At 36.7% G+C, this 12569-nt stretch overlaps 1 protein-coding gene across 1 annotated transcript in view; it reads right to left on the bottom strand.

Annotated features, from left to right (window-relative positions):
* The window catches only part of LOC133522432 (klaroid protein-like), a 56287-nt gene extending 44687 nt beyond the window's left edge, over positions 1 to 11600 (bottom strand). Inside the window, exons 1-2 of the mRNA XM_061857778.1 lie at positions 10957 to 11600; positions 9079 to 9280 (exon numbers count right to left, since the gene is read on the bottom strand). Coding sequence (XP_061713762.1) covers positions 9079 to 9280; positions 10957 to 11111 — 357 coding nt within the window. The 5' untranslated portion in view covers positions 11112 to 11600. The remainder of the gene's footprint in view (positions 1 to 9078; positions 9281 to 10956) is intronic.
* Between the last annotated feature and the right edge of the window lie 969 nt (positions 11601 to 12569).

The raw sequence follows: 12569 nt of genomic DNA, 5'->3' as shown, positions 1-12569 counted from the left end.
CAATAGCCATCTCTATTGAACTCCACTTTACTATAGAACAACTTGATTCCTGACCCTCTGTAAAACATTTTTACATTTACTACGACACGACATTGGCATTACATTGATTAAAAAAGTAAAACTATTATGACACTGGGCTAATTTAGACGGTGCGAGAACTCGCATTCGAGTTTCATTACATTGCGGTATTTGATCGGTCGGCGAATTGGATGTAACCTCAATAGTCCGCAATGTAACTAAAATCGCGTTCGCGTGCCGTCTAAACCAGCCTACTGTGAAAATGTTATATGGCAGATCACAAATCAGTTCGTTGGATTGTAAGTAAATAGTAAACATTTACATAGTAACGCGCATCTTTAGTGGATGTTTCATCCTAAATAAACATGAGACTACTAAACAAAGTAAGCGTTTGACCGCTTGTGTCCGGTCAAGTAGAAACGCTGTCTCTATGGCCCCACATTACTAGGTTGGGATGTCGGCAACGGTTAGTACGAAACAGGCGCGGAAGTTGATAATAATCTATCACAGGCGATAATAATGGATACGATAAACACATAATAACTATGCGTAATACGATAAACATAATATCCATATGCGCAAAGATAGCTCTAACTTGAGGATAACAAAACGTCTTGAGGAGTATATCTCGTTGTAAAAAATAAGGGTTATTTCGGACCATAATTATCCAAAGTTAAAATGTTAGTTAACGCATTTGAAAAGCCTAAATCTGCTGATCTGATGATGGAGACATGAGGTGGCCATGGGAACTCTGTGATAAAACAACGCAACCTAATTGTTTTGGGTTTTTAAAATTGTCTCGATGAGTATTAGTTGCCTGTGGTAAGAAAAGTAAAGACAGCGATGAAAGCTTGTACCGAAAATGTTTTTTTTTTTTTGCCATAAACATATTTGTACCTTAAACACTGTCTCCACACTGTCACACTACCGATGAAGCTTTACCATCTCTTTCACTCGCGTACACAAATATAAAACAAACACTTATCATCAACATATTGAGACTGAATACCACTAAACACAGCTCATATAAATTCTATGACTTTAATTTCCCTGTTAATTCTCCTTAAGAAACAAAATTAACAAACTCACCCAATACGAAGCGCACATCTCGCACACCAATCGATTCCAAGAATCCAAACATCTCCATAGAAACGTACCTCACTCGCATCCTTGATATTCCTCAAACCAGGTCAATTACTCCGTAAATAGCCAAATACTAAGTACACTCAAAGGTTAAACGTATGTAAACTTCGTTACAAGACGACCGACTGCTTGGCGGGAAATGCCCATATGCGTTCGGGGTTAAAAATAAACCGCGTGGGGGATTCGAAAATCGAATCCATTTATAAATTTCGAGCGTTAGAGAACAAGCTTTTAAATGCGACGATCTAAAATAGATCTTAACGTATTCTTTTTAAGGTTTAACTGTAAATAGCTAGGGTTGAGAGGGAGTCTGTTTTTAATTGCTAGATTGTTATTTATGTGTTTTATATAATTGTAATTGAATGTTGACCAGCGGTTTGTCTGATGTAAAATGGAGCGATAAGAATGTCGAGTGCAATAAAACAAGACTGATATGGATTCCTAATCTATTTATTAATGTAAAGCCTCTTATGCTCATATTAAACAGTCTTTCAGAGTAATCGGGTTATGAATGAAGTAACTGTTAGAGCTACTGTTATCTTAACAAAACCCTTAATGTGAAATGTGAATCGCATTAACGGTTTTTTTCAAACCCATACTTTTTTGGGACATTTTAATAAATAAAAAAAATAGCTTTAATACTATATGATTCTCTTCTTCTTTCTATTCAACTTTTTATACCGGATAATGTTTAGTTTCATTACCTAGATGTGGTTTTCACGTGATCTTTGACAGTTAGCATTGCCTATACTCGTAAGACCTTTTGTACATTACAATGTACACTCCGTTTTAATTTAATTAGTACCTTTCATAAACCAAATAAAGTAGCAATTCCTTCGTTTGACTGCTTTCTTAAAAAAACGAAAAAACACAATTTACTTTACCCTCTTGGGGTTCAATGTCCTAATACTAGTACAAATTATCGCTAATGAAATTTAAATATCAATGAAATGCCGATTTAAAACACTAAAAAATTAATTCTACATTCTAATGCCATTGATTAATTCAAGTTCGATTGCCTCGTATGATGGGCCGCTAAAGGATATAACAAGGTTCAAGTTAAAAATAATAAGCTAGTCTAACAAAGAAATTCGCCCGCGAAGTAAAAAAAATATACTCGCCGCCAATCGCCAGCTCTTACTAGAGGTAGCACTACTAGCACTGAATAAACAAGGACATACTATAGTGACCATATACGTCCATTATGAGGCGGTCTGCAAATGTTTACAAACGATCAGAGTAATGGTCACGAAGTGCAGCTGCGCGCCCTCCGCGGAATTTGATGGGAATGCAAACACGAAATTCAGAAATTTGGCATTTGTACGTTATTCATAATCGTCTATCTGCATTCTGAATATTACGGACATTATTAGAGCCATGTAGATCAACTTACATCTTGGAATGTCGCGGTAGCATCCTACGAGCCAATGTTATAGGGAGCGTGCATGAACTATAGGAGGCAGCACAGGAGCCGTCAGATTTTTGGCGCGAGGCGTAAATGTGATGTTTATTGTTCCAATGTAGCCCACAAGATGGCAGAACCTACTATGCACAAGAAAACACGTCACGTGTAAATTTACATGTTTATTGTTCCGATTCAGGCCAAAAGATGGCAGACCCTCCAACGCGCACGGTCCCTATTACGATAGTATTGATCCATCATTTGCTATCTCTATCGCACGCGCATAATAATATTGCTGTCCCGCTGGCGCGCCGGCATCATTAGATACAGGCGGGTGTACAATGTACGAAATTCTTTGTGCTTCGCGTCCTTACTTTACTAACAAACTCCATTCCATGGGTGGACCTTAGGGGTCGTCCAGAAATCATGTGATCATATTTGGCCTATTTTTGACTAAAATATGCGATGCTATGCGAGCTTTTATTATTAATGTTTTAAAGTTGGTGCGATGAATGTTTTTTATTGGGTAAATACTTACGCATATAAAATAGAGCGGATTATTTGATCTGATTAAATTTTTGATTATGTTACTTAAAAATTGATTTAATGAAATAGTAGTAAATAATAAATAGTAGAAAAATGAAAACAATGATTGTTGTTTTTGGTTTCCCTGCTTTGAAAAAGAATTACACGTGATATATTTTCTGAGAACCTAAATATCATTTTTGAAGACCTATCCATAGATACCCCACACGTATGTTTGATGAAAAAATTTATTTTAAAATTTTATGACGTATTAAAAAAAACTACTCACTAGATCTCGTTCAAACCAATTTTCAGTGGAAGTTTGCATGGTAATGTATATCATATATTTTTTTTAGATTTTTCATTCTGTTATTTTAGAAGTTACAGGGGGGGACACACTTTTTTTCACTTTGGAAGGTTCTCTCGCGCAAACTATTCAGTTTAGAAAAAAATGATATTAGAAACCTTAATATCATTTTTGAAGACCTATCCATAGATACCCCACACGTATGGGTATGATGAAAAAAAATTTTTTTTTTAATTTCATGACGTATTAAAAAAAAACTACTTACTAGATCTCGTTCAAACCAATTTTCGGTGGAAGTTTACATGGCAATGTATATCATAATATTTTTTTTAGATTTTTCATTCTGTTATTTTAGAAGTTACGGGGGGGGGGACACACACATTTTACCACTTTGGAAGTGTCTCTCGCGCAAACTATTCATTTTAGAAAAAAATGATATTACAAACCTCAATATCATTTTTGAAGACCTATCCATAGATACCCCACACGTATGGGTTTGATGAAAAAAGATTTTTTCAGTTGCAGTTCTAAGTACCCCCAAAAACCCTTGGGGAACCCCCAAAATTTATTGTTTTTTTTTCTATTTTTGTGTGAAAATCTTAATGCGGTTCATAGAATACATCCACATACTAAGTTTGAACAGTACAGCTCTTATAGTTTCGGAAAAAAGTGGCTGTGACAGAATCGGACAGACAGACGGACATGACGAATCTATAAGGGTTCCGTTTTTTGCCATTTGGCTACGGAACCCTAAAAAGGGTCCAGTATGTTTAGTCATACACCCCTTCCTTCAGATAGTGTAATCCCGACCCTTGCTAGGATCATAGAATATGTTATGAAAAAAGCTGCATTTTTAGATGGAAGCAAGCCACTTTTCTCGGTGATAGTATAAACATAAGTAAGTGATTTTTTCCGAGGATATCAAGATTTCATTCCTTAGGAGGCCGAGCATAAGCAAGTGCTTATACGAAAATGAAAAAATTCTATACTTTTTTTAGATTGATAGATTTTGACGTGTGCCATGTGCCAATTGAAAGAGATCTATTTATTTAACAAACATTTTGATTAGGATTTTCTTTTTTTTAACACCTTGGCTGCGGCAATTAAATATACCTTGTACATAGTTAACCATACTTTGCAAGTGGTCGATCGAACTTATTATATAAAGGAAAAAATTGCGGGTTAATCGCATCTACCTGTCTCTACCGCACTAATAAGGTACCTATTTTTGTAACACTCAATTGTAAATTTTTCTTCATAGTAAATGTACGAAAACATTTTTTTTTATTTCTGACTTTTTTGTACATTACCGAAAGCTGACCCACGGAAACTATTGATACTGGATAGGAATAGAATCGATAGACATAATAAAAAAGTTTGTCAAAAATTTTCTCGCACCCCGTATGTTTTTTCAAAAATCTTTAAACGCCAATCTTTATTAATTTGAAATAGAAGGAAGGTCTTCTAAGACCATTTTCGCTTAGCAGTACGGAATCTGGTGGCTGCACTCACTGACCCAAAATCTATTTCCACCCTGTATAGGTCATTGGCGAATAGGGCCCTCTTAAGTTTTTTACCTTTATGCTGGGCCACCCGGCTGAGCTAGTGGAGCGAGTAATCGCCCGTCGCACGCAAACACTCGCTTATAGCTCAGCGTCTAAACTAGTAAAACTATACTCGCTTCTCGCCGCTCGCCCACTAGTTTGTAGTTTATAGTTTCACTCGCTTATAGTTTGTAGCCGGCGGTGGGACCAGTGCCATAAGTGGCCTATCTCTATAGCTAGGCTATAGATGACGATTTAACAGGAAAGCAAATTAGGATCAAGGACATATGTACTCAGGCGATTTTCGCTTTTTCTATTCAGACACCAAGGTCTTGTAGCCAGAAATATAAAGTCTGGAGGAAATCCAGTCAGTAGCGCTGCAAACCAGACATTCCAGACATACTTAGTGCTTGGGGATTTCAACTAAGGTCTCCGCATAACATCATGTTTCGGCCAAAAACGGCAAAACCCTGTCGACCTTTTCGGCTGCGACGACACTGTATTTAGTTGACTGTTTAGGTGACACTGTAACTGAAGTTTTCTGCAGGTTCTGCTTCGACCGAAGGTTCGGTTTCACACGAAACTTGAGCAAAACCGAATCTTCAATTTCAGCAAAAAAAACGGGTTTCGCTAGGACACTAATTTTGATAGATTGTATTACAATCATTGACATATATATCTAAGGACGGGCCTTATGGATAAGAATGGGGCCAGTACAGCGGTGTCACGCACACGAATTCGAGCCAATCGTGCAGTCTAACGCCATAACGCGATTGGTTGACGAGTTCGCATCACGCGCGCGATTGGTCGCAACTAGTTGCGTTAGACTGCACGATTGGCTCGAATTCGTGACACCGCTGAACTAGTACCATTCTTAGTACCCGTAAGGCCCGACCTTAGATATATGTCAATCGTTACAATCGTTACTGAATGTGCCTATCATTTTATTCCCCAAATTAACGAGTCACTGTCACGAACCTACACAGAAATCTACAACAGAGATGTGCGTTGTAAATGTACGTTTAGTAAATTAGATTTTAATCATTGATGCCGTTATATTTGACATTTCTTTCGGTAGAAATCGACATGTTGCCGAAACCCTATTATAAGGGATTAAACGTTCGATGGTCATGAGGAGGCGACCGATAGTTTAGGTAATTGGATCGATTGGTAGATGAGAGGCATTTACACACAAGAAGTATTAGAACAAATTAAATTATTTTCAGCTTTTATTTCAAGTATAGAAACACTACTACAAGACAAGACAAGAGACGCCGCTCCCGGCCAGGGACATGCCTGCTCCGGTCTAGCCGGCATACCGGGGGACGTAATTTTATGGGGAGTGACACGCTCTTGGGATGGGAAAGGGATAGTTATAATCAGCCGGCTATGCAGCCTAGAGCCAATATTGGAAGGCAGGTGGGGTAGGTTGTGTCGTCGAGGGAGAGCGTTGGTGATATGGTGCTTCCGTGTGGGTCTTCGTAAAATCTTAATCTATTTCAAGTAGAAACACTACTATAATAAATAATAATAATAATAAAGCCCTTTTATTTCCATGCAAATTTACATATAGTTTTTATAAAGTAATTAAATTTAGTGTTTTTTTTTTTTTTCTTTACATGGCCCCGCTTTGGGTAAAGGCCTCCTCCATCTGTTTCCATTTTTTCCTATTCTGTGCTTTAAGCTTCCAGTCTCTACCAGCAATTCTTTGAATTTCATCAATCCAGCGGTCTTTGGGTCTCCCTTGGCCTCTTTTTCCGATAGGGCCCGCCCATTCAGTTACCCGCTTTGTCCATCTTCTGTCTGTGATGCGAGCTACGTGTCCCGCCCATCTCCATTTCAGCTGTAGAGCGTGTTGTCCTGCGTCTATTAATTTAGTTTTTTCGCGAATATTATTGCTATTACATCTGTCACTGATCTTAATGCACACTTATGCTCCTATCTTGTTGTAATACAAATGTGTCAACTGCATTGTGTCCTGAACTCCATGAATTGCATGAACGCTATTGTTATTTTACAACAATGTATGTGCGTTTGGAGATTGAAAACATTTTAGGAATCCTCTAAACCTGTTCCTTTTAAATAGAACTACCCAACTCTGTTCCATGAAGTCGCATGTTTGCTTTTAAATAGAACTACCCAACTCTGTTCAATGAAGTCGCATGTTTGCTTTTAAATAGAACTACCCAACTCTGTTCAATGAAGTCGCATGTTTGCTTTTAAATAGAACTACCCAACTCTGTTCCATGAAGTCGCATGTTTGCTTTTAAATAGAACTACCCAACTCTGTTCAATGAAGTCGCATGTTTGCTTTTAAATAGAACTACCCAACTCTGTTCCATGAAGTCGCATGTTTGCTTTTAAATAGAACTACCCAACTCTGTTCCATGAAGTCGCATGTTTGCTTTTAAATAGAACTACCCAACTCTGTTCCATGAAGTCGCATGTTTGCTTTTAAATAGAACTACCCAACTCTGTTCCATGAAGTCGCATGTTTGCTTTTAAATAGAACTACCCAACTCTGTTCCATGAAGTCGCATGTTTGCTTTTAAATAGAACTACCCAACTCTGTTCCATGAAGTCGCATGTTTGCTTTTAAATAGAACTACCCAACTCTGTTCCATGAAGTCGCATGTTTGCTTTTAACTAGAACTACCCAACTCTGTTCCATGAAGTCGCATGTTTGCTTTTCTAGTACCCGTGGCCCCGCTTGTATTTCATATTTCAATACACATCTTAAATACACCTAATTAATGTAACTAACCCTGTACAAAGAGCAACATACTGACCTCAACACTAGACCTTATTTGTTTGCAATTAGTTTCTACCAGAGGTCATTTGACTAAGTGGATTTATGGTTGATTTATTTGGAAACATAAATACATTTATTTGCAAGAATGCAGATTATAAATAGATACAAGTTGTGTTGAGTAAATACAGTATATTCCAATTACATTCCGCCACATAATTAATGACATACATTTTTTTAAATTAATAAGACGGGTTTACACAGAGCAAACATACGCGCGAGGCAATTCTGACGTATTGAAAAGTAAAAAAAATATTAGTACATATACAGCTTAAAAGATTTCTGGTTATCTTTGAATGGCGTATTTCCAAAAAAAAAAGGGTGTCAAAGCAAAATCAGAAGTGATTCTATTGACTTATCTCCTTCTAAAAAAAGTACAGTAAAATCAGCTTCATATGTTCATTTTACACTGGTCCCGTATTTGCATAGTTGTTTCTGGACATATTTGCATGGTTAAAACGCTTTCCCGCTTAAAACGCGATTTTGGTAATCAAAACTGTTTTAGCGAGGTTTTGCTTTAATTAGAAAATTAAGAATTTAGGTTGCTCAGTATCAATGAAATAGAGCCGTGGGACTGGAACTTAACTCAAACAAGACTAGATTGATGACAAATTCTAGGATTCAAGAAATCACAGTCATTTTAGATTATGTTGAGGAATACGTATATCTAGGTCAAATAATATCTTTCAAGGACCAAATGGACAAAGAAATCGAAAAAATAATAGCATCCGGCTGGAGCAAATAATGGTCACTTAAAGAAATCATGAAATGCAACCTAGGTATACGGATAAAAAGCAAAACTTTCAACACATGTGTCCTTCCGTGTCTAACTTATGGCTGCGAAACTTGGTCTCTTACTAAAAAACAAAGAGATAAACTTGCAAAGTGCCAGAAAGCCATGGAGAGGAGCATGCTCGGTGTAAAATTACAGGATAGAAACCGCAGCTCTGACATAAGAGCTATCTAGAACAAAAGTAGCAAATATCCTCACCCACATAGATATGCAAAAATGGAGGTGGGCAGGTCACACTATAAGATGTAAGACAGAAAAGTGGAGCCAAAGAATTCTCATGTGGCACCCTACAGACGGGTCAAGATCGCAAGGCCCTCAATTAACAAGATGGGAAGATGAAATTATACATACAGTGGGATACCACTCTGGACAAGGGTGGCAAGAGAGAGGAGATACTGGAAGGAGTTGGAGAAGGCCTTTGCCGACAGGCACACTGAACTAAGAGACTTCATATGACTATTCAAGACTTACTATCAAAAAGAACAATCATGTTCAGAACAAAGGGCTATATAAAAATAATAATAATAATAAACATACCTCGAATATTTCCTTCCTGTGCCCCTGGAGCCTGTCCAGGCTCTCTTCGGAGGAGTAGTCTGAGCTTTTGACCAGGTCAGCAGCAGCCTTCAAGGACTGCCTGGTCCGGGTGGTGGGCGGAGAGACCAGCTCTTCTGATTCCTCTCTTATCACTTCTGTTGTTGTTGTTGTTTTTGACCTGGTTGTGGTTTGTTGCTGTTGCCTGAAAAGTATCGGTATTATAGTTTATGCAGGTTTTAAATTATATTACAATTCTACGAGTCCATAGATGTCATGGATCCCATAGGCCAGTATGGGAAATAAAGTGATCACATCTATGAAAGTTAGCAGTAAGATAAATATTTAGGGCAATAATAATCAAATATGGTCGCCAGATCGAGAATAACACATTTTCAATAAAATTTGATGCACCTTTTTTTACTGCAATCCTTTCAAGAACAATTTTGTGGAAATTTCTGTATCTGTACAAAATGTGGAAAAAATCAAGATGAATGAACCCTGAGTATCATTGAACAACCTTATTGGTATAAGCAGTAAGCTTATAATTTTTATCACAAGTTGACCCACTTCCCGTTTTCCGATTGAGCTGAAAATTTGCTAATGTATGTGTTGGGTGACAATGCATTATTATGGTACCATAGAGCTTATCTAACGATGGAGAGAGGAGGTCGCCCTACGAACTCTGTGAATCAACGCAACCTAATCATGTTTGGGGTTTTTAGAATTGTCACAATGAGTATTAGTTGACTGTGGTAAGAAAAGTACAGTTGGCAATAAAAGCTTGTACCAAACATGACATTTTTGCCAAAAACTTTTCCATATTGTTATTATTGCTTTCAAAGGGTCAAAACACCTGAAATTCTAGACAGACTGCATACCATAATCTAATTAATGTTTATCATTATGAATAAATAATGTTGGTTTCTATCAACATTATTACTTTATTTTTATTTTATTTTTACATTGACAGGTATACAATCTTCAGTCTTTTTTTATTGAAAGAATTAGTTTATATTAATAATTATGAAATGAAAGCAAAAGAATGTAAATGCTTGTAAATGATTTATAAAAATTGTTACATATTTGATGTGGCTTATTTTTCAAGTGTTTTTCAACAAAAAACCATGTCAAGGTCGCAAGACTTTCTTTCTAATGCTAAAAAAACGAAGTACTTATAGTAAAAGGCAAGATCTTATGTAAATATTATGCTAAGTGTAACAATGGAAATTTAGGTTCTACAATCTATGTGAGCAAGCAAGAACATGAATATAAATCAAACTTGAACTGCCCTAGATCATAAAATCAAGGATACAAGTGAAGGTCCACTGAAGTTATAAAATCAGTTCATTTGTCAAGTGACAATGTTTCAAGGTAAGGTCTCTCATGAGGTCACTATGACCTCAAAATAATGGGATTTTGTAGCTTATGACATCACTAGGTAAACATAACATGTAAACCCATGATGTCACTTTGATTACTTATCTGTTTCAATGATATCAACTTCAAGCTAATTTCTATGTGATATCAATAAGAACTGATAAGTGAATAAACAACATACAGACAAAAATTTACCCTGACTTCCACTTTTTGGTTGCCCATTATGTTTATTTATAAATTATTTTACAATTTGAATAAGCAGCTGAAACATAACACCTGCTCTTCTAAATCAGCTTGCATGCAACTCATAAAACATTGAGTACCTATTCATACTATGTATTTGTATTGTACCTTGAAGATTTTCATAACCTAACAATTTCAAAAGTAAATACGGAACTAGATTTCCTAATTCCTAACAATAACATTCTCAAAATAAAAGAAAACAATCTTATTGTAAAACGCGTGGGATTGCGAAAACAAACCAGTTTGTCTAAAACTTACTTGACAGGGGTGCTTCTTTTGATGGGTGTTTTCCGCCCTGACTTGTGTGTGTGCTCCTCCGTCTCCGTGCAGTGCTCATGGTCGCAGCTCGATCGCAGGAAGGGAGTTTTCGACCGCGACCTTGACCGCAATCCACTAACGGTTGAGCCCTCCATCTCTGATAAACGTGTGACACAAAATTTCACGATATCACCTTTTCGACATCTTCACAAACCGTGACCTATTTGTGCGAACCGGTCCATATGCAGATTAGTTCATCGATCACTGATACGCGCTGATATTGCACAAGGAAATCTATTTCGGTGGCTTCGGTGATGCCGCCAAAAGTAACGTAACAACACCTTGTTGACTTTCAACAACACTGAGTTTATAAATCACTTTAACAATGAGATATTTATAATTGTATAGTGTTACTTAACTATAAAAAATTTAATACAAATAATGTATTGTATATAAAACGAACCCGTAACGTTGAAATTCGTAAATTTCGTAACTGCCAGTAAGCTCTCGCTATCACGCTAAACATAAACTGATGACGTCATTAGCAGTAGAACATGAGTAGAACCGTTGGTTCTCTATGGTAAATTGTGTTTGAGTTCAGTTTTCTTTGCCACAGTTCAAATCGATATCGATTTAATTGTCTATGACTGAAAAGGCCATAAAAACACAAAGCCTCCGCGTTAGTACTTGCGCAAGCAAATTTTGCTCAAGCGGTCAAACTTCAAGCAAAAGTATTAAAAGTTCATTTACACGATGCAAGTAACTGAAAATTTACTTGTTCCGGCTACATTCCTCCTGATTCCCCCCTCAGCAAATAATTCAGACAAAACGCTCGTCGAAGTCGAACATACACTGCGTATGCCCGATTGAAATAAAAAAGTTTTGGCGGGAGGTTTGTCTGTACTGTCATTGTCTGTCATTGACTTTAGGGACTGTTTTACGTTTATTTACAATTTATTTTGAAAATAATATGGAAGTCAACGAGGTATTTACGAAATTAAAGGAACTTGGCTATACTAACACGAAACGCCCAGAGTTACGTGAACTATGCAATCAAAATATTGATCAGGTATGTCGTAATTTCACAAAGAATCATGATTCTCCTCCCGAAAGTTTTGTCTTAATACGTCTGTTTTATTTTCAGATAATGAAGTATTTACCGCGACGAATTCTAAATAGTGATGGAAGTAAAATAATTGATTGCCTATTTAATGGATTTTTAGACAACACTCCATCGTATCGGTCTAAACTAAAGGTACAGTTTTCACTTCTCTAACCCTTAATGTAATTTTTTTAGACTTTGATAAGTATAGAAGCAGTTGCTGATGATGCAATCGGGAACCAGGACCAGTAAGGATAAAATTGTAGTATGAAATGTATATTTATGTATCTTATTGAAGTTATTGTTTTGCAAATTAACTACATTGGATATTAGTTATGAGAGATGTAATTGTTAAATATTTAATCCCAAACTTCTAACTTCGTATCCGTTGATATGGTTAGGTCTCTTGTCTACTAATCTGAACTCACTCTCTTCACCATACACATATTCATATATTTACACCCAACATTCACACACCCTCTCACAATGCTCACACTGATACACTAACACA

This window comes from Cydia pomonella, chromosome 10 (assembly GCF_033807575.1).
Source record: "Cydia pomonella isolate Wapato2018A chromosome 10, ilCydPomo1, whole genome shotgun sequence".
Taxonomy (NCBI): Eukaryota; Metazoa; Arthropoda; class Insecta; order Lepidoptera; family Tortricidae; genus Cydia; species Cydia pomonella.
The sequence above is the reverse complement of the archived record's forward strand: the minus strand, read 5'-3'. Positions and strand labels throughout refer to the sequence as shown.